The 23,835-nt window shown below is 43.2% G+C and overlaps 1 protein-coding gene across 2 annotated transcripts in view; it reads right to left on the bottom strand.

Annotated features, from left to right (window-relative positions):
• DCLK2 (doublecortin like kinase 2) overlaps positions 1-15,188 on the bottom strand; it is a 148,916-nt gene extending 133,728 nt beyond the window's left edge. For both annotated transcript variants that reach the window (XM_089670470.1, XM_089670469.1), the window contains exon 1: positions 14,330-15,188. In XM_089670470.1, the coding sequence (XP_089526596.1) occupies positions 14,330-14,744 (415 nt within the window). In that variant the 5' untranslated portion in view covers positions 14,745-15,188. The remainder of the gene's footprint in view (positions 1-14,329) is intronic.
• Between the last annotated feature and the right edge of the window lie 8,647 nt (positions 15,189-23,835).

The raw sequence follows: 23,835 nt of genomic DNA on the forward strand, positions 1-23,835 counted from the left end.
AATTCTAGGGGCTGAACATAAATATCAAGTACAAATTTTAGTTACTGCAACCATTTTGATATACAGTTTTCCATTTTCAGGGGCTCAAATGTAATTGAACAATTGAATATAATCATAAATAAAATGTTCATTTTTAATATTTTGTTGAGAATACTTTACTGACAATGACTGCCTGAAGTCTGGAACCCCTGCACATTACCAAAGACTGGGTTTCCTCCTTTCTGATGCTTTGCCAGGGTCTAACTGCAACTGTCTTCAGTTCTTTGTTTGTGGGTCTTTCTGCCTTTAGTTTTTCCTTAAGCAAGTGAAATGCATGCTCAATTGAGTTGAGATCAGATGAATGACTCGGCCATTGCAGAATACTGCACTTCTTTTCCTTCAAAAGCTCCTGGGTTGCTTTTGCAGTGTGTTTTAGATCATTGTCTGTGCTGTGAAGTGCCGTCCAATCAACTTTGCTGCATTTGGCTGAATCTGGGCTGACAGTATATCTCTAAACACTGCAGAATTCATCTGGCTGCTTCTGCCACATCATCAATTAACACCAATGACCCAGTGCCACTGGAAGCCATGCATGCCCATGCCATCACACTGCCTCCAGCATGTTTTACAGATGATGTTGTGTGCTATAGATCATGAGCTGTTCCAAGCCTTCTTCACACTTTTGTCTTCCCGTCATTCTGGTACAGATTAATCTTAGTTTCATCCATCCAAAGATTGCTTTTCCAGAACTGGTCTGGCTATTTTTAGATGTCTTTTGGCAAAGTTTAATCTGGATTTTCTATTCTTCAGGCTTATGAATGGTTTGCACCTTGTGGTGAACCCTCTGTATTTACTCTCCTGAAGTCTTCTCTTGATTGTACACTTTGACAATGATACACCCACCTCCTGGAGAGTGTCCTTCACTTCTCCGGATGTTGTGAATGGGTTTTTCTTTACCATAGAGAGGATCCTGTGATCATCCACCACTGTTGTCTTCTGTGGACGTCCATGCCTTTTAATGTTGCTGAGCTCACCTGTGCATTCTTCTTTCCTCAGAATGTACCAAACTGTTGATCTGGCCATTCCTAATATTGCTGCGATCTCTGATGGATTTGTTTCGTTTTGGAAGCCTTACAATGGCCTGTTTCACTTGCATGGACCACTCCTTTGAACGCATGATGTAGGTTCACAGCAATAGATTCCAAATGCAAATACCACACTTAGAATCAACTCCAGACCTTTTACCTGCTTAACTGATGAAGAAATAAAGCAATAGCCCACACCTGGCCATGAAACAGCTTTGGATTCAATTGTCCAATGACTTTAAATTCCTTGAAAAGGGGGGATGGCTACTCTTAAGAGCTGTAATTCCTAAACCCTTCCTCCAATTTGGATGTACATACCCTCAAATTAAACCCGAGAGTGTGCATTTGCAGCCCATTTCCATTATATAACTATAGCATGAATACGTTTTGGTAAATACCTTAAGAATCTAAAATTGTGCCTGTGTCCATATATATATGGACCTAACTGCAGATCAAAATTTAGGCTAGTCCCTGCTGAACCAGTTGAATTTTGATCCATCTTTGAACATGTTGTAACAAGGCTGTTATCTTATCTAAACAGTGTTGTTAACAGTTGATAGATATCAGTTGTAATGCACCTATGCAATCTTTGTAGTGGCTAATTTTCCTTGTTTCTAGTGATAAAATATGAGAATTATTAAAAATAACATAGTCAATGCTGCAAGAATAAACCCGTAGGCTTGCAATATGACATAATGACATGTGATATATGACTATGACATAATGTAGGAAATCCACTGCATGTACTGCTGTGCCCACAACAAGCAATGAGTTTCTAAGTATCATTTGTATGGCGGACATTGTGCTGGTAAGTTTCTTGTAGCACATGGCAACCATTCACTTTTCAAACAGTGGCCCTGTTGTATTTTCGCATCTGAAAAACTCTCCATAAGCTGGATGCACACTGTTGCAGTGCCATATTGCATGTGCATTAAGCTACACCTTAATGTGTGTTGTGTAAAGGCAGCCTATTCAATTAATGGCTCATGTACACAGGACGATTGGAAAACTCTTCAGAATGATGGAAACTGACTGCTGGAAAACGTAGGTTAAAAAACGTCAGTTTAGCCACGTTTTCATACCGTTTTTATGTGCGTTTAGAAGCATTTTTAAAAGATAACCTCAGGAGACCTTCCCAAATGCCCACAATGCACTGAAAAATAGTAAAGAAAAAAAGTAAAAAAATAGTAAGAAATTAACTATTTCATACATTTCAGAGCAGAAGCAGAAAGAGAAGAATGTGTTGAGATTACCTGTCTTTTCAGGTTGTATTCACTATGGATCCCATCATGAGCATAATGCAGCACGTTCTACCATTTTTCCTTCACGCAAAACCTGGAACTGACTGCGCTGGTGTACTAGGTCCATTTGAATACATGGAAAATGCTTTGCATGCATGATGATGAAAATAGGCTCTGGACAGCATCTGGACACGGAACAGTTAAAAAATGCTTCTAAACGCAAATGCTTATAAACCGCGTTTTCTAGCATTTGAAATGCTGGTAAAATCTACTCCTGAATGCAAGTTTGGTACATTAAAAAAAAAACGACTGTAAACTCAACTGCCTGTAAATGACTATGTGTACATGGACACATAGGAAAACATTAGGGACAGTTCAGGGGCTGCTGAAAAAAAACCGCTGAACACTAAACTGACGTTTAGGAGATGCAGTGTACATGAGACCCTAAATGGGCTTTCTAACACACCACCAGCACATTGGCAAGATACATTGGGGTGAATTGCATTAAAAGTTACCAAAAGCAATACACATTTTATGTGCGTTTTTCCTCCTTTTTTTAATTCCCTCTCTGATAATGAGTGAAATCATGTGACTGCCATGCACTGATTAAAATTCATGTTGCATTTTTAGTGTTTTTTCATTGCGCTGCCCTTGACTGTAATGTAATGTGTTTTTCCTTAACTATAGTAAAGATGCAGTAAGCAGGATTTTTCAAAAACGCCATGCACTTATTGTAACACACTGCATTAACAAGAAGAGCTTCAGAGATAATAATGGATTCTATTTTCCCTGTGATTTTGGGATGCTGTGAACACGTGTTATAGCACAGTGTTAATGTGAACTGGCCCATAGTAATAATGGTGATTTGACAAGTTGGCACTGGGAGCAAAAATACAGGGAAGCTGTTTATTGGCAGGAGGATTCTGGGTCCTTCAGAAGCACAGGTCTGGCTGTCACTTGTCTTTCAGATCTGCTGCTGCTTTCTGGTACATAATAAGAATTATAACTAGTTCAATACTAATGTGTGAAAAGGTGCTCCTCTACCAGAACACTGCAGATCAGCAAGTCTATTTGGAAATGTAACCCCTGCGCTTGTCTGTAAGTGCGTCCCTTCCACAATAATCAACCCAGAATAGAACACAAATTAGGTTAAAAAGGGTGAACCAGCTGTCATCAGGCCTTGTCAGATTTAAATCAGGCAGACAGTACAAGTGCAAGCCTCCATTTAACAATGTCACTAGACCTTGTACAGATATACATCTAGGGAAAGGCATCTGTAAGCCATATTATTCTGACACTTGTACTACAAGAATATATTAACCAATGTGCATTATTAAAGGCTTGCTCCATCTAAGGTTACAAATTAAAAAGCTTTCTGATTCTGAAAGCAAAAAAAAAAAACCTACAGCTTTAGTCACAACTACCTTTTTTAAAATTATCCTGTATTGTGCTGAAAGCTGGATCCTGGTGAAATCTTCACTGCAGGGATACCTGTCCTCTTCCTGGCTCTGAACGTCTGGAGCTGCAGGGGTTAACATCTTTGGGTTTTCAGGCAGAACAGCAGTACAGATGGTCTGCTGGGAACATGCTCCCTCCCTCCTGCTCTATTGATGAAAGTTCTTTCACTGATAGTCCAATCCCTGAATGGAGGAGAGACTGATGAGTCACAGAATTTTCTCCTTCATTCATAGATCATGTTACTGACAGCAAAAAAATAACTTCTCAGCATAGAAGGTGTTCAACAATGCGGAGCAGGTCCCAGACAGACCATCTTTACTGCTGTTCTGCCTTAGGAACTCTAGCTGTTAACTCTTGCAGCACCAGACAATCAGGACCAGAAAGAGGACAGGCATTCCTGCACAGAAGATTTCCTAAAGTGGAACTGTATTGCATCTGAGCACTACAAGCCTACAACATTGTTTAATTCCTTTTTCAAAGCAAACTCACCCATCCATCCAGGTCTACTTGCTTTATTTTGCAGAGAAATCATTTTGAAAAAACACCCCCAGGCATTCCTTTCTGGCTGTGGCAATCTTGAGTAATGACAGATGATGCATGTATCATTTACTTCATGGAATCCATCTGCCCTTAGCTCAAGCATAGGCTGAGCTGAGAACCCTCCCTCCCTTCCTGAAGACTCCTGGGATGTGTGACATCATTTGACTAGGCATTGAAGCCAGGAAATAACTGAAGAAATGTAAAAAAAAAAGTTTACAACAAGTAAATATAATATACTTTCCTATCTATGAACGCTAGCAGAATAAGGATTAAAAATAGTCCATACTGACAGACAGAGTGAAGTTCTGCTTTAAGGATCTAGCTACCTGAACAGCGTGAGAAACACTTCATTACAGGTAAGTGATGTGACTAAAGCTGTAAAGATTTTTTCTCTAAACCTCAGCTTTAGGCCCCTTTCACATGGGGCAGACTCCATTTTGATCAGAAGGGGATCTATCCACTAAACTCTTGCTGGTCAGAGCAGAGCAGATTGATGACAGGCCCGTGTCTGTTCAGCTTCTGCAGAGCAGACACGGACAGAACCTGATCTGCTCTATGGGCAGCCAGGTGTCTGTTTACACCCGGCTGCCCTCCAATCCAATCCAACTAGATGGAGGGGGATGAATCCCCATCCGTTTATTTTAGTGGACTTGATCAGCGGTAGGCACGTATAAATGGACGTAAGTCAGTTCACAATCACCAGTCCATAGAGGTGAATGGACCACCTTATTAGGTCTGCCTAAAAAAATAGAAAAAAAAAAAATGACAGGCGGACATGATTGGACCCTTTGTAAGGGATTTCTGGCAAGACGAATTGTGACCGGACGGCGAAGATTGGCACCAGACGGCTTATTTAAGGAGTGTCTCTGCTCATGTTCAGTGCAGACTGATCTTCAGCTCCCCGTGTTCTGCTTGTTCCTGTATGATTCTTTTGTTGCTGACCCGGCTTGTACCTCACCTGACTCTGATTGCTCTCCTGATTGATACTGGTTCCTGACTTCGGCTCTGCTCCTGACCTTGGCTTTTCCTTCCGATTCTGTACCGTGCTGCCCGACTGTTGATGACCCTGGCTATTCCATGACACTGCTCCTGTCTCTTACCCTCACTACCTGCCTTGCTCTGGTGCACGCCTGGCAATCTACAAAACCTGCTCTGCCTACTACTACTGTGCCAAGATCAGAGGATCATCAGCCTTCCAAAGGTTTTCTTCAGCAAGAGCTGCAAACAACAACTACTGGCACTCTTGTTCCCCTGGGTCCTAGACTCCCTCTGTTCCTACTGCAGCGGGGTCAGGACTAGAGACACAAGTAAGGCCGACCTTATTTCAGTCTCCCATCAGGTATGTGACACCCTTCATATGAAAGGGGCCTTAGGCTCCTTTTACAAAGGCATTCAGAATCAGGTCCACTGGTCAGTTTTTCAGGTGGACCTGATTGGAAGGTCCATGGAATCCTTCCTCTGGGTCCTTTCAGGTCTGGAAAAAAAAGCCCATGAACCCAGAAGACTGGGTGAAGATGGAAGCCCTGTCAGGGATGGCATGTTGCCACTGGAGGGCTTTGTTTTAAGTTAGTCTCTCATAATGTGTTAGTATGGGATGCATACTAGCACATTACGACATTAACTTGCAGGGGGAAAGTTTTTTTTTTCTTGGAAATTCTACTACCGCTTTAAGCTGGCTTTACACTATTGAGTTGTAGTCATGTGTGTATTACCACGTGCACCCATACTGCATTGTATAGCAGCTTAAGTCTGGGTGTGTTTGGATACATTCATTTGCAATGGCATTCCAACTCACTTCTTCACTACACCTACAAAACATGGTAATGTTAATGTGCATTGTGGTGCGCTGTGTTGGAAAAGAAGGTGCAGGTACGTGTTTTGGTCTGCTTTGGTGCATTGGTAACTCATTCAAATGAATGTGCTGCCTTAATACAATATACACTACATTGTCAAAAGTATTGGTCGGCCTGCCTTTACACGCACATGAACTTTAATGGTATCCTAGTCTTAGTCCGTAGGGTTCAATATTGAGTTGGCCCACCCTTTGCAGCTATAACAGTTTCAACTCTGGGAAGGATGTCCACAAGATTTAGAAGTGTGTCTATGGGAATGTTTGACCATTCTTCCAGAAGCGCAATTGTAAGGTCAGGCACTGGATGTCGGACAAGAAGGCCTGTCTCGCAGTCTCCACTTTAATTCATCCTAAAGGTGTTCTATCATGTTGAGGTCAGGACTCTCTGCAGGCCTGTCAAATTCCTCCACCCCAAACTTGCTCATCCACGTATTTATGGACCTTGCTTTGTGCGCTGTTGTGCAGTCATGTTGGAACAGGAAGGGGCCATCCCCAAACTGTTCCCACAAAGTTGGGAGCATGAAATTGTCCATAATGTCTTGGTATGCTGACGCCTTAAGAGTTCCCTTCACTGGAACTTAGGGGTCAAGCCCAACACCTGAAAAACAACCCCACACCATAATCCCCCATCCACCAAACTTTACAGTTGGCACAAAGCAGTCAGGCAAGTACTGTTCTCATGGCAACCACCAAACCAGACACGTCCATCAGATTGCCAGACAGAGAAGTGTCACTCCAGGGAACACGTCCCCACTGTTCTAGAGTCCAGATGTGGTGTGCTTTACACCACTGCATCCAATGCTTTGCATTGCACTTGGTAATGTAAGGCTTGGATGGAGCTGCTCGGCCTTGGAAACCCATTCCATGAAGCTCTTTACGCATTGTTGTGTAATCTGAAGGCCACACAAAGTTTGAAGGTCTTTAGCTATTCACTCTGCAGGGAGTTAGCTACTTCTGTGCACTGTGCGCTTCAGCATGCGCTGACCCCGCTCTGTCATTTTACATCACCTACCGGTTCATGGCTGAGTCACTGTTGTTCCCAGTTGCTTCCACTTTGTTATAATGCTACTAACAGTTGACCGGTTAGATATTTGTTATCAATGAAATTTCACAGATGGACTTATTGCACAGGTGGCAGCCTATCACAGTACCACGCTTAAATTCACTGAGCTCCTGAGAGCAACTCATTCTTTCACAAATGTCTGTAGAAGCAGTCTGGATGCCTAAATGCTTAATTTTATACAGCGGTGTCCATAGAGGTGGTGGGAACACCTGAATCCAATGATTTGGAGTGGTGTCCCAACACTTTTAGCAATATAGTGTACATGTTAGTTTGTGTGTTGTAGAACAGTGTTTTTCAAACTTTTTTCAGTTGCAGGATCCTTTAAAAGTATGCAAATAATAAAAAAGCATAAATATTACTTATCAATTGGAAACCTGAGCCTGGGAAAATACAACAAAACTGCCTTGATGAAATTATCTTCATAATAGAAGCCTCCCATCACGTTAGAGGTTCCTCCATCAGATCAGAGGTCCCCCCCCCCCCATCACATCAGAGGCCCCATTCACATCAGAATCTCCCCTTCACATCAGAGGCCACCCATCACATCAGAGATCACTCCTTCACATCAGAGATATCCCTTCATGCCACAGCCCTTCCAAACACATCAGAGCCCTCATAACCCTTATACATCAGAGACTCCCTATACACGAGTCTTCCCATGACACCAGAGTACCCCCAACACCACATATTCCCTCCATTAGACAGCCCCCCAGTCAAACAGTCCCCCCGTCCTACAAGTCCCCTATCACACAGTTCCCCCATTCGTGAGCCCCCAAATCACATAGTCCACTCTTCACAATGAAGCGCAAACCTTTTGGCTCCAGCCACGTAGATGAGGGCTGGAGGTGGAGCAAATCTGGAGGAGGCAGACTTCCATCTTCTCCTGAATGCTGGGGGTGACCTAGCAGGCCACCTACCCTGGATCAGAGTCATGTGTTGCCATAGTGCAGGAGAGCCAACCCGTTCCATGGCAAATTATAACGCTGATCTTGGAAAAACTGGGTCCAGTGCTTGAAGCACAGCACCCTGGTTGAGAAACTATGTTGTAGAAAGATGATCTACAACAATAAATGCAATGTAAGTGTGTTGCAGAATGATACATATACAGTAAATACATGGTAGTGCTTTTTTGTAGAATGATACATATAAATATATGGCAGTGTAGGCTAGGTTTACATTACAGGCATTTGAGCTTCTTAGCAGACGCATGAGGGTGCCATTCATTCTTAGGCACCTTTTGGATGGGCATTCTGATCAGGTCCGCCTGTCAGTTTTTCAGGTGGACTTTTATCTGTTTACACCAGCCTACCTCCGTGTACAATCAGGCCAGCTAAAAAAAAAAAAAAAAAAAAAAAACAAAAAAAACACAGGACAGGACCTTGTCCTGTGGACAGGAGGTAGCTGGGTGTAAATGGACAGACCTTAATGTGCATCCCCATGCATCAGCAAACAAGGCGTGTTTTCATACACACCAAACCACACGGTCAATGTGGCGCACTCTAAATAAAAAAAAAAAAAAAGGGGTCAGGGACTTTTTCACCACATTTCTTGGAGTAGGGCAGCCCAATGAAATGAATAGGCTGCCTGCATGCAGAACACAGGTGCAATAATGTGAACCTAGCTTAACTGTGTTGCAGAATGATGATTTATAAATACATATAAAGGCTAGGTTCACACTATGTCAGTTTCCCAGTGACCATGTTTATGCAGGTCATTCATTTGAATAGGCTACAGTACCTATGGAGAATTCAGGGAAATGGTCCCTGCACCTTTTCCAAAATCGCAGCTGCAGATAAACCACATAGTGCTATGCGGTTCCCAGCACATAAAACCATGCTGTAGTTTCCAGTTTATGGGGATGCCATTAGGAATTATTGGCAACCCTGCACCTCTGCTAACAGCAGTGCGCTTTAGATGCAAGTGTGGTACAGTGTGCGATTACATGCAGTCCTGCACCAGCATCTAGTGTGAACCTAGCCGAAATACATGGAAGTGTATCTGTGTTTTAGAATGATTTATAAATGTATATAAATACATAGTAGTGTGTCTGAGTAGTAGAATGATGATTTATAAATACATATCAATACATGGCAGTGTCTGTGTTGTAGACTAATGATTTACTAATACATGGTAGTGTATCAGTGTTGTACATTGATGATGTATAAGTATATAGTAGTGTATCAATATTGTAGAATGATGATTTACAATTAGGCCTCATACACACTGTAAACTTAAAAATGTTTTTTCTCCTATAGGAGTTTGCAGCATCATAAACGCGGTGAAAAGCCACCTTTTTGCATGGGTGTTACTGTGCATTCATGCGCATTAATGTGCGTTCCCATGTCTGGCGTAATGCTTTTAAGCGCTTTTTAAGTGCAAAAGCTCCTCTCCTGAACACACAAGTGATGTTTTTTTTTCCTGCATGTAAACTCCATCGCCACTAAACTCCTGAAAATGCATACAGGGATATATAGGCTAACATGGAGAGGAGTTTACATGCAGAGAAAAAAAAAGCTCAAATGACTGAAGAAGCAGTTTTTCAAGCTGCAATGGGCATGAGGCCTTACATATAAAATCTTGGTAGTGTATCAATGTTGTATAATAATGATTCACTATACATATACTAATACTATACATACTACATGCATACTAATACATGCTAGTGTATCAGTGTTGTACAATGATGATTTATAAATACATAGTAATGTATCAATGTAGAATGAGAACTTACAATTACATATAAATACTTGGTAATGTATCAATGTTGTAGAACAATGATATATAAACACATATAAATACTTGGTAGTGTATCAGTGTTGTGGAAAAATTATTTATGAATACATGCTAGTGTATCAGTTTTGTACAATGATAATTTATAAATACATAGTAGTGTATTTGTGTTGTACAATGATGATTTATAAATACATAGTAGTGTATTTGTGTTGTACAATGATGATTTATAAATACATACTGCATAAGTACTTGGTAGTGTATCAGTGTTGCAGAATAATGTTTTATTAATACATAATATTGTATACATCTTTTACAATGATGATTTATAAATACATATAGATACATAGTAGTGTATATGTGTTGTTTAATGATGAAGAAACCTGGCAGATGACTGGGACCACCTGCAGATTTCGGATTACAGAAGCTGAAAGCCTGCTTAGCCTGTGAAGAAGCAAAGCCTAAGGAAGTGAGGCCAAACCAGACACACAAATACCATATTTCTGGCTTCCGTCTGTCATAATAAGAAATGCAACAAATGTACAGTATCCAATTAGTAGTTAAGAGCCATGAATGGATTTGTTTAATCTCTCCTACCCACTGGAGATTTCCCTAATTGCCTGTGATGTCAGTGGATCCCTGTTGGTGCATAAACAAGTATATTGCTCTGGCTTTCCTGTTATTGATTAGAGGTCACATGGTGTTGTGGGGAAACCTATATGTTCATAGAGGAATGCAGAAGGAAGCATCTTACTTGATGTGAACAGCTGTGGTTGATATGGCAGCTCCTAGTTAACCCCTTACAGCATCACATGGTATCCTCACCCATGGCCAGCTCCCTTTACTCTGCAAGTACTACTTCCCAGGCCTGTTGCTCACTGCTGCCAGGAACATGTCCCAGCATACTAATGCTAAACATTAAAACCCAGAGCCATCTTGTTCAGGTACCACCTCCATCTACAAGGCAGGGTATGCCTGATGAGTAGTGCATGAAAAGTGAGGCAGCATAGCAGCATAGAATAGGTGACCTGTGCTCATCATCTTATAGATGATCTGTGCTTATTATCCTTTAGGTGACCTGTGCTCCTCATCTCACAGGTAACCATTGCTCATCAACTCATAGGTGGCCTGTGCTCATCATCTCATAGGTGACCTGTGCTCGTCATTTTATAGATGACCTGTGCTTGTGCTTATTAACCTTTAGGTGACCTGTCTTCATCATCTTTTAGGTGACCTGTGCTCCTCATCCCATAGGTGACCTGTTCTGATCATCTCATAGGTGACCTGCCTTCATCATTTTTTAGGTGACCTGTGCTCCTCATCTCAAAGGTGACCTGTGCTCCTCATCTCAAAGGTGACCTGTGCTCCTCATCTCAAAGGTGACCTGTGCTCCTCATCTCAAAGGTGACCTGTGCTCCTCATCTCAAAGGTGACCTGTGCTCCTCATCTCAAAGGTGACCTGTGCTCCTCATCTCATAGGTGACCTGTGCTCCTCATCTCATAGGTGACCTGTGCTCCTCATCTCATAGGTGACCTGTGCTCCTCATCTCATAGGTGACCTGTGCTCCTCATCTCATAGGTGACCTGTGCTCCTCATCTCATAGGTGACCTGTGCTCCTCATCTCATAGGTGACCTGTGCTCCTCATCTCATAGGTGACCTGTGCTCCTCATCTCAAAGGTGACCTGTGCTCCTCATCTCATAGGTGACCTGTGCTCCTCATCTCATAGGTGACCTGTGCTCCTCATCTCATAGGTGACCTGTGCTCCTCATCTCATAGGTGACCTGTGCTCCTCATTTCAAAGGTGATCTGTGCTTATCATCTCATAGGTGATCTGTGCTTATCATCTCATAGGTGATCTGTGCTCATCATCTCATAGGTGACCTGTGCTCCTCATCTCATAGGTGACCTGTGCTCCTCATCTCATAGGTGACCTGTGCTCCTCATCTCAAAGGTGACCTGTGCTACTCATCTCATAGGTGACCTGTGCTCCTCATTTCAAAGGTGATCTGTGCTTATCATCTCATAGGTGATCTGTGCTTATCATCTTATAGGTGACCTGCCTTCATAAATTTTCAGGTGACCTGTGCTCATCATGTCATAGGTGACCTGTGCTCATCATGTCATAGGTGACCTGTGCTCATCATGTCATAGGTGACCTGTGCTCATCATGTCATAGGTGACCTGTGCTCATCATGTCATAGGTGACCTGTGCTCATCATGTCATAGGTGACCTGTGCTCATCATGTCATAGGTGACCTGTGCTCATCATGTCATAGGTGACCTGTGCTCATCATGTCATAGGTGACCTGTGCTCATCATGTCATAGGTGACCTGTGCTCCTCATCTCATAGGTGATCTGTGCTTATCATCTTATAGGTGACCTGCCTTCATAAATGTTCAGGTGACCTGTGCTCATCATCTCATAGGTGACCTGTGCTCATCATCTCATAGGTGACCTGTGCTCATCATCTCATAGGTGACCTGTGCTCCTCATCTCATAGGTGACCTGTGCTCCTCATCTCATAGGTGACCTGTGCTCCTCATCTCATAGGTGACCTGTGCTCCTCATCTCATAGGTGACCTGTGCTCCTCATCTCATAGGTGACCTGTGCTCCTCATCTCATAGGTGACCTGTGCTCCTCATCTCAAAGGTGACCTGTGCTCCTCATCTCAAAGGTGACCTGTGCTCCTCATCTCATAGGTGACCTGTGCTCCTCATCTCATAGGTGACCTGTGCTCCTCATCTCATAGGTGACCTGTGCTCCTCATTTCAAAGGTGATCTGTGCTTATCATCTCATAGGTGATCTGTGCTTATCATCTCATAGGTGACCTGTGCTCCTCATCTCATAGGTGACCTGTGCTCCTCATCTCATAGGTGACCTGTGCTCCTCATCTCATAGGTGACCTGTGCTCCTCATTTCAAAGGTGATCTGTGCTTATCATCTCATAGGTGATCTGTGCTTATCATCTTATAGGTGACCTGCCTTCATAAATTTTCAGGTGACCTGTGCTCATCATGTCATAGGTGACCTGTGCTCATCATGTCATAGGTGACCTGTGCTCATCATGTCATAGGTGACCTGTGCTCCTCATCTCATAGGTGATCTGTGCTTATCATCTTATAGGTGACCTGCCTTCATAAATGTTCAGGTGACCTGTGCTCATCATCTCATAGGTGACCTGTGCTCATCATCTCATAGGTGACCTGTGCTCCTCATCTCATAGGTGACCTGTGCTCCTCATCTCATAGGTGATCTGTGCTTATCATCTTATAGGTGACCTGCCTTCATAAATTTTTAGGTGTCCTGTGCTCGTCATCTCATAGGTGGCCTGTGCTCGTCATCTCATAGGTGGCCTGTGCTCGTCATCTCATAGGTGGCCTGTGCTCGTCATCTCATAGGTGACCTGTGCTCCTCATTTCAAAGGTGATCTGTGCTTATCATCTCATAGGTGATCTGTGCTTATCATCTTATAGGTGACCTGCCTTCATAAATTTTCAGGTGACCTGTGCTCATCATGTCATAGGTGACCTGTGCTCATCATGTCATAGGTGACCTGTGCTCATCATGTCATAGGTGACCTGTGCTCCTCATCTCATAGGTGATCTGTGCTTATCATCTTATAGGTGACCTGCCTTCATAAATGTTCAGGTGACCTGTGCTCATCATCTCATAGGTGACCTGTGCTCATCATCTCATAGGTGACCTGTGCTCCTCATCTCATAGGTGACCTGTGCTCCTCATCTCATAGGTGATCTGTGCTTATCATCTTATAGGTGACCTGCCTTCATAAATTTTTAGGTGTCCTGTGCTCGTCATCTCATAGGTGGCCTGTGCTCGTCATCTCATAGGTGGCCTGTGCTCGTCATCTCATAGGTGGCCTGTGCTCGTCATCTCATAGGTGGCCTGTGCTCGTCATCTCATAGGTGGCCTGTGCTCGTCATCTCATAGGTGGCCTGTGCACCTCATCTCATAGGTGACCTGTGCACCTCATCTCATAGGTGACCTGTGCACCTCATCTCATAGGTGACCTGTGCACCTCATCTCATAGGTGACATGTGCTCCTCATCTTGTAGGTCATCTGTACTCCCCATTTCGTAGGTGATCTGTGCTCATTATCTCGTAGGTGACCTGTGCGCCTCATTTGGTAGGTGACCTGTGCTCATTATCTCGTAGGTGACCTGTGCTCCTCATTTGGTAGGTGACCTGTGCTCCTCATCTGGTAGGTGACCTGTGCTCCTCATCTGGTAGGTGACCTGTGCTCCTCATCTGGTAGGTGACCTGTGCTCCTCATCTGGTAGGTGACCTATGTTTATCATCATATAGGTGATCTGTGCTAATGATCATCTCAGCTGTGTGATGATGCCCCAATAATTACCTTCTTGCAGTTCATCCAGGCTGGTGATCTTCTTCCCTCCATCCAGTGTGTAGATACATCGCACGCCTTGAGGAAGGCTGACATTGTCGGAGAGGGATCGGGTGAGCTCCATGAGCAGAGCATCGAAGGATCGGAAGCGTTCCGTGGACACGGCATAGGGCAGCCCCTTGAAGTAGCGGTCCCCATTGCGGTAGAAGCGCACCTTCTTGGCCTTCCTCTCGGAGCTGAGTGCCTGCAGGGTGCGGGTGCGGTAGAAGCTGCAGTGGGCGCTATGCGCAGGGCTGGGGATCAAGCCGTTGCCCCTGGCCCCGGATCCCGAGCCGCTGTTCTGCCCTCCCCCGCCTCTCCTGGATTGCCTCTGCTTCTTCTTCCTTTCGTCGAAATGCTCCAGCTCGATGCTCCTTGCGCTGGCCATTGTGATGTCAGGCTTGGAGGACCCCTGTGCGATGTGCAATCAAGCAAGTCAGCAGCCAATGCAAGCAGTCCCCGTTCTGACAATGGCTTAGATTATATTCCTGGAGGGTGCTGCATGCTGCTTCCAGGAGGAGAAGGTGCAGTGTAGTTCATGAGCTTCCCAGATGATGGAGGACATAAGGGGGATCTGTAGATGACAATGTCACTCCCCCATGAGTCTGAAGGAGGCAAGGTCCAGCATAGGCAGTCCAAGGCTCACGCTGAATGGAGGAGGCCAGGCATTGTCTCCATGACAGCTCCTACATCTGCTGCTGCCCCCAGTGCACCTCCATAACCTTCCGATTCAATAAGGTGAAGGCTGGTGGAGGATCACACACCCAGTCCTCTGCCTGATCCCTAGTAGGAGCATGGAGTAGAGAGGGAGTTCTATGGAGAAGGGCATTCCCTGCATCCCTTTAGCAGAGCCTGCTCCTCCCCCTCCTCCACACACACTGTATCAGCTGAGTATCCATGCCAGAAAATCTTCATTGTCACAGCAATGGGGCTGATTCATCAAAGAAATTACAGCAATACTACAAGTGTCGCCCACAGCCACCAGTCAGGTCCTAGCTGTCATTCTCTAGGTAAATGAAACAAGGGATCTGAATTATTGCTGGGAGCAGGCCTAGCTTTAGATTGTAAGTTTCTCAGGATCAGGGCCCCCCTAAACCTCTTGTCTTGAAATATATTGTAAAGCTGGTCGTAGATGGAACACAATTCATCTGGGACCAGCCATATTTCGTGGCTGCCCCCACCTGACAGAAAGCAAATGATAGATCAACTGCTGTTGAACGAGAATATTGGAAAACTTTTCTTGATCAGCAGCTGCAGCCAATCAGCTAATCGCTTCAACCGCTAATCAGGGGCGGACTGACCATTTGGAAACTCGGGCACTGCCCAGGGGCCCTATGAGTTGCCCCTGATACCTTTTTCATAGGCTTTTTTGAGTTTGGGCAAGGACACAGGGGCCCCATGTAGGTTGCCCCATGAGATGCCCCTGGTACCTTTTTCATAGGCTTTTTTGAGTTTGGGCAAGGACACAGGGGCCCCATGATCCCCTATTGCCCGGGGGCCCCATGAGTTGTCAGTCCGCCCCTGCCACTAATCAGTGTATTCTGAAAGGGGAAAGTCCCATTGTCACAATACAATGTCCCTGAGGGGAACCCTCCATCAACTTGATTGTGTGGATGGGGAAATCAATTTTTTTTTTCATTCAAGTGGTTGTAAAGGCTCAAGTTTTTTTGCCTTCATGCATTCCATTTAAAACTTTCTCTGTGCAGCAGCTCCCCCTAATACTCACCTAAGCCCCCTGTTGATCCAGCGATGTGTACTGGAGTCTCGGCTATCCCAGGACTTCCTCTCCTCATTGGCTGAGACAGCAACAAGAGCCATTGGTCAGTGAGCCAATGAGAAGAGAGAGGGGGTGGGGCCTAGCCACGACTCAGTGTGTGAATGGACACACGGAGCAGCAGGTGCCCCCATAGCAAGTTACTTGCTGTGAGGGCACTCAACAGGAGGAAGGGGCCAGAAAAGACTGCGGGGGACCTGAAAAGAGGGGGATCCAAGCTGCTCTACGCAAAACCACTGCACAGAGCAGGTAAGTATGGACATGTTTGTTATTTTTAGAAAAAAAAGCCTTTAGTGTCGCTTTAAGCCTGCTGGACCCATCTATGGAGAGCTAAAAGCGGTATTAAACCCCAAACCAACAATGTAATATGTTGCAGCTTACCAATCATTAGATGTGGTGGACGCATTTGTTTTTTGTAGACTTTTCCCCCTGTTTTCACCTAGTGATCTGGCCAGTAACGTACCTCCTGTATTGGAGTGCCTCCCGCTCTGGAGGAAGGAGCACAGGAGCACCTTGGACAGCAGCATTGTTTGTCTGGGGGGGGGGGCCGAGTATCAGGTGTACTAGCAGATTTAAACCAAACTCCAACTCACACTGCAGTTACACAAGCAGCTACAGTTTTTGTTCCTTTTGGGATAAACGTTTTACATAAATAAATACGAGCTGATCCTTTGAAGCACCCCTGCCAGAGCTTATTCTTTTGAAACACAAACTTACTGGCTGGATCACACGATGAAAACAGAACAAAAAAAGACCAAAAAAGAAAACTAATGCAGCCATCACATCTAAGAAATGGTAATCTGCAATATAAAAAATGTTTGTTTTTGGGTTTAATACCACTTTAAGGTACTGGTAAAGGCAATACTTTTTACCATAAGGCAAAAAATGTCCCAGTGTTTGTATGCCTAACCCCCCTCCCACCCAAACACTTACCTTAGTCCTCACTCAATCCAGCACAGTAGCGTCTCTCTCCTATCTGTTCCTGCATTCACATGGACAGAGGCAGCAGTGGAAGCCATAAGCTTCTGATGCTGTCAATCAAATCCTGTGAGGACGGAACAGGGATGTGACTGAGCTCCTCTGTGTGTGTCCATGGACACTCAGTGTGTGTCTATGGACACTCACAGCCTGACTCGGGAGCAAGCATGCAAGTGTTCCCCTATAGGAAAGCGGCTTCCTATAATGTCGCATATAGAAGAGAAGCTGAGAGTACCAGCAAGGAAGACCCAAAAAAGGAGGTTTGGGGCTGCTCTGTGCGAAACCATTGCACAGAGCAAGTAAGTATACCTTGTTTATTAAAAAAAAAAGTTTTCCTGTCCAACTGCTTTAACTGTACTGTCTGCTTTTATTTTGTATAGTGCTGTGCAAACTGTTCGCACTATGTACTGTAAATCCTGTATTATAATAATAACGATTTTTAATTTTTGGCAATTGCCATGTTTTTTTTCCCCTTTACGGTCCATCCACACCAGATGCAGTAGGATGTGTTTTTGAACACGTTCCCACTGCATAGACAGTCCAAAATCAAGCTAGTGAGCCTAGTTTACATTTCATTGGAGTGAAAAAAATACAGCAAGATGCATTTTTTTGCAGCAGAAATGTGTATAAACACATGTAAATGTGTAAATGCAACAAATGTAAGGCTCCATGCACACTTGGCATTTTAATAATGCTGGTAACGTTAGCTGTGTAAAATCACGTTAAGTCACGAGTTTTTCAGCATTTTGTCACATTTTTAGTGGGTTCTTTTGCTCAAAAAAAGTCCAAAAACGCCGGTTTGCAGCAATTCACCACATTTTACCACGTTTTTCAGTGTTAGAGTATTTTTACAGCTAAAAAACTCTCAAAACCCATTAGTTCTGGGTGGTTTTTCCAGCCAATAAACGCCCCTGCCAAAAAAACGCTGATTACAGTCTATGTGTGCATGAACACATAGGATAACATGCTGGGGGGGTTTACTGGCTGTAGAAAAAAACATCAAAAGCCAAAAACAGCAGCTGTAAAAATATCCAGTGTGCATGAGGACTTAATGTGACTCTGAAAATAAAACAAGTTTGGTTCTTTTGATGACCTGTCCTTCTATATGCCAAAAAAGCTTTAAAAATTTTTTTACAAAGGCATGTTAAATGCATGCGTGTAAATGAGCATTTCGAACCCACAATCCTAACCTGCAGGCAAAACACTCTGCTCTTTGGAAGACACATAGGGGTGCCATGAATTCTTAATGGTACCCCCGCAGCACCATGAGGTGCCTTCAATAAAAAAGGGTCAGAGACTTTTTTCCTCACCTTTCTCGCAGATCTAGAAATCCATTCAAATGACAGACTGGGGTCTTCTATACTCCCCTATGCTCTGGCAGCAGACTGTGTCTTGGTGTCCTTATGTTCATGCTGGACTATGGGCTCTGCATTAGACTTGATGGAGTCAGAAGAACTGTAACCTTTGGAGTGTAGGTGGACCGTTATTCCAGCCTAGAGTGAGCCTACAGCGAGAGGAGTATTGGGTATATTTATTTATTTTATTTAAGGTGCTTATATAGCGCTGTCAGTTTACATATATATTGTACATTCACATCGGTATCTAACCCTCAAGGGGCATACAATCTAAGGTTCCTAACCCATATTCATGCATACACATACTGGGGCCAATTTAGACAGGAGCTAGTCAACCTACCAGCATGTCTTTGGAGTGTGGGAGGAAACCGGAGTACCTGGAGGAAACCCACACAAGCACAAGGAGAGCATGCACACTCCAGGCAGGTGGGGCTGTGGTTGAGATTTGTACCAATGACCCTAGTATTGCCAGGCAGAAATGCTAATCATAAAAATGCTTTTTCCTTTTTTTTTTAATTTAAATTTTATTCTTGTTAATTACATTATACACAATAAAAAAAAAACCCATTACAATACTAACGCAAATCATCTCAAGTTCATAACAAATTTTAATCTATTTACCCCTTTCATCTCCCCATCCCTTCCACCCATCTTCGTCCAACCCATTCTCTTTTATTTTATGCTCCTACTTCCCACCTAAAGAAAAACAAAAGACAGCCTCTATTCATCCCATTCCTCCCTCTCCGCAATCCCTTTTCCCTTCTATTCCACCAGTTCAGCAAATCTCTGTGTAGTCCTAAATTCACACCATTTTCCCCACGTTTTCATTAATTTCTCCATTTTATCTTCTTCACTATGGTATAGCTCTTCTTTTCTATAAATATATTGTACCCTCTTTATCCAGTCTTTGACATTTGGTGAGTCCTGGGCCTTCCAAAATGAAGGGATCAATCCATTTGCTGCATTAATTAGATGATATATAATACTGTTCTTATATTGCTTCACTGTGAGATCAGTACAATGGAATAGACACACCCATGGGTCCATTATTACATTTTCTCCCACTATTTCTAATATTTGTTGTACTATCATCTGCCAGAATTCTATTCTTGTATTTTGGGACATTCCCACCAAATATGTACCAGTGTATCCTCTCTCGCACACCCTCTCCAACAAAGTGTCTCCCATGACAATGTCCAGTATTCCATGTCTTTTTTGACAGTAGTTTTCTTATAAGCCCTAAAAATGGCCAGAAGTTGGAGTTTGCTAAATTTTGAACAAAATTAACCAAACCCTTGTAGAATAGAACCCGGACAGGTTCACCTATCATTAATTAAGTAGTGCACATATCAGGATTTCTGTAGGTAACTCTTCCATTTCTGCTACAGTAGTGAAAAGAAATGTCAATTCCTATGGAGACTGTGGGGTTGCTCTACTATTATTCAGTAGAGTTGACTGTGTGAAGTAAACATTTACACTGCTAAGTGAATAGCTTGTACTCCTTTAGCAATCCAGTCCAAATATATTCTGCAGATGGACAGTTCATTGGTAGTATGGTCAGGTATTGTCCTCCGTTCTGTATTCAAAAGCAAAAAGTCATTTTTGGAAACTACTCTCAGCTACACAAGACCATATATGGGTGTACCTATACCCATATTCACTGATTAGGTGGAAAATCAGATTTAAAAAGTCTAATAGTGCTGACAATCATTCTTAAATCGGCAGTAAACCTCAAAAAATAAAACTAAAGAAAATCTCCCTGCAAGTTAAGAGCATAATGTGCTAATATGCATCACATACTAACACATTATGAAAGACTCATCTGAAAACGAAGCCGTCCAATGGAGCATTGTCCATCTTTACCCAGTCTTCTTTCCAGGTTTTGGGCTATGGCCACTTGATTGGCCGAGCTGTGATTATGTCACTCCTGCGTATGCATTGAGAGCACAGTGCACATGTGCCGGTGACATCAACGGCACTTCTAAAGTAAATATCTCCTAAACGGTGAATGTTTAGGAGATATTTACAGTACCTACAGGTAAGCTTTATTAAAGGCTTACCTGTAGGTAAAACATAAAAAAAGAGACTTTACTACCACATTACCAACTGGAATTGCCACTGTGTGGCCCATGAAGACTCATACTGTTGCATGTTGACCTGCATTGCAGTAGAGTGGTTGTAAAAACAAGAGGTTTGTTTACCTTAATTCATTATCTGCATTAACGTAAAAAAACCTTCCAATACCAGTTCCTCCTAGCCCCCCCCCCTTCCCTGGGTTACACCTGGGTCTGGGCTTGTTAACCCTTCAGGAGCTGGGAGCCTTGGACTGTCTCCTCTTCCACTGTCACCTCTTCCACTGTCTCCTCTTCCACTGTCTCCTCTTCCACTGTCTCCTCTTGCACTGTCTCCTCTTGGACTGACTCCTCTTGGACTTTCTCCCACCTTGGAGTAGGCTGGATAGAGATGTAATACCTGCGACTACGGTGGCTATATTTCATAAGCAAATATCCACCATTCCTGAGTGTCAAGTGTAGCAATCGTGCACACAGAGAAGGTCGCAGCCCTCCATTTTGTTAAGAATCTTCTATGTTATACCATTTCTCACTCCCAAAGCAGGCTGCCCCCTCCATCTTGTAGATCCCTCTCCCCCTCTTTGATCATCCCCCCTCCCTCTCTGTTCATCCAAAGTTACATGTGGCCTGTGTGTTCGCAGAGGTCACAGGCAGCCAAAGCACTGCAGGGAACTCCGAGCTATAAAACCCCCAATGGAGCTGGGGCTTGGCTGTCTAAGAAACTGTGCAATCTGGCATATCATAAAAGTATAATCCAAGCCTTTCCCTGAGTTCAAAGACATTCCAGAGGAGTAATAAACTAGATACCACATTCAAAATCCATTTTCCCCCTATGTCTCATATCTTGGAATATGAGAGACTTACATAAAAACCAGGCATATCTTCAGATTGGTCACCATAAGACAAACTGTTTGATATGTCACACTCCTTGGCTGGCATACATAGCCAAGGAGTGTGACATATCAGGAGAGTATATCTCCTGAACCATTCAAGTGCATATTTCATGTTTCATCTCTAACCATTCCGCAGATGCGGCTGAGTATTAATATACTAGTGCCCAGGCCGGCAAATGTACCTAGGAAAAGTTATGGGCCAAAATATAAGCTACGATTGATTCTGGTTGTAACTAAGGTCTCTACCTACACTTCCCTCCCCAAATAAGGCAATTGGTTCTTTGTTGTAAGGAGACACCCTGCTAAGATTGTAGAAAAAGGCTGTTAAGCTTGGAGTTGGTGTGTGTGAGAGAGAGAAGAGTCTCCTGCTTTTAACAGCGAAACTAGCAGTAGAGACAAGAAATCCTTTTTGGCTCATGAGACTTGAAGCTGCTTAACCCAAGACTTTTTGGCAAGTACTTATCTACCTAAACTTCTTTCTGTTATCTTTTTGCTGTGTTATTGCTTTCTGTATATTTATATATATATATTGGTTACATCTTTTTTCTGTAAATATTTTTATTGCACCCTTTTGACCTTTTAGTAATAAATCTTTCTTTATGAAAGTGTTGAACTGTTTCTAAAGCTCCTTAATGCAACTTACGAATTCCTGCCGCTGAAGAGCGCTACTATGTGTGTTTAACCCTCTGTATAACCTGTCTGCGGTGACAGTGATATACAGATGCTTATCCAATCATCGTAGTGTTATTGCTGATATTGCCGAGTTTCCTCTTTCTCTGTACAAAAAGGAGGAGGTGGCAGTGTGAAGGGTTAATTGCCTAATTAACCTGACCCAGTAACAATCGCGCTCAGGCTACCGGTACATCGATTGTAGTTCATTAGCTGGAAAATCTTTGTACAGGGTGCAGCTGGGCGTGACATTGTTACGCACGTGACATTGCGGTTTTAGATTGGCTAGTCCTTCGGTCACGAGTTTGGTGAAAAGGGCTGGGGTCTGATGCCGCAATCGTCACAAATGGGACTGCCTGCAAGGGATGCACAGAACACCAGTTCGACCCTGCACAATGTGCTATACAACACGCCCCTGAACGAGGCCTTACTGAACCCAAAATATTGAAGCATGAGGCCACACAAATACCATTTTCAGAATGAGTTAGCAACAGCAGCCTCCATGTTTACCCAGAAAAGAAGCTTCACTGAATGAGTCACCATGGAGTTGCTTGGCCAACAGGAAATAAAGTGGTTGGATGGGAAGGGAGAGGCGGGCAACTGGCCTGATGCTAATATGAAGGCTATCAGCAGATTGAAGGAGGATGGTAGTGTAAGTAAACCTGTGAAGATCAAAAGATGAGAGTACCCACTGCAGACTAATTTTTAAAAGTAGAGGCAAGCTGTCATCCTGCTCCTAGCTTTAGTGAAGTATGTTAAAGTGCTAGTAAATGCAACCATACAGTTCTTGAAAAACCATGTAGCCAGTACACAAAAGCATTTTACATGATTCCACCTCATTATTTATCCCCCTTGCTTTTGTCTTTTTTTGCAGTATATTTTGTGTTTTTGTTTCCAGCCCAAAGCTGGCGCCATGTTAGCTGTTGTCTTCCAAATCTGAAGTGTATTTTACTTCCGCCCTTCCTGTCAGCAATGGTGGAAATCTCACACATGCCCATTGCAAGTCCCATCAGGTGTTTTAGGAAGGTGTGAATGGCACTGAACTCTGGTAGTATTGCAGTCTTGCAGTATTCCGGCATCTTCTGGAAAGGACAGACGGCACACAGATCATGCCGTGAATCTCCATAAATATGTGCATGCACCAGAGAACATCGATCGATTTCTGGAGAATGGCAAAGGTTAGGCAGAATATAAAAACAGCAGTACATTGTTTCTGGGGGATTTTAAATGGAGGAAAGTCACATTGGAGAGTTTACTACCACTTTAACTAACTGGGACAAGTATACAGGCTGGTTGTAGAAAGCTTTCTGACTTTACGTGCAACATGTTTGCTGTGTGTCAGTGACCTACTAAGTAGTAAATTCAGGATAAGAATAAAAACTCCAAAGGTGGCATTTTTAGCGGCACATTTATTAACATGGAATGACTGACTTTAGTGAAAAATGCTATTGAATCTGTATGTAAATTTTATTTAATAATGGTTTTTTCCCCATTGAAATCTATATTCCAGGCTTGAATTCAATGAAATTCAATGGCTTTGATATTCTGATTGTTATTCAGCCTTTTTGGAATTGAAAATGTAATTTTATGAGCTCAAATTCGACAGGGACTTTGAAATTAAATTCTGCAGAATGAAGTAGCTGACTTTAAACTCCTTAAAAAGTGGCTTTTAGAACATGTGGGAGATCCATTATAAATAATGGTAGTAATAAGCAATAGATAATACTATTTTTTTATT

The sequence above is a fragment of the Staurois parvus genome, unplaced genomic scaffold (assembly GCF_062004578.1).
Source record: "Staurois parvus isolate SC_StPar_1 unplaced genomic scaffold, SC_StPar_1.0 ptg000090l, whole genome shotgun sequence".
Lineage (NCBI taxonomy): Eukaryota > Metazoa > Chordata > Amphibia > Anura > Ranidae > Staurois > Staurois parvus.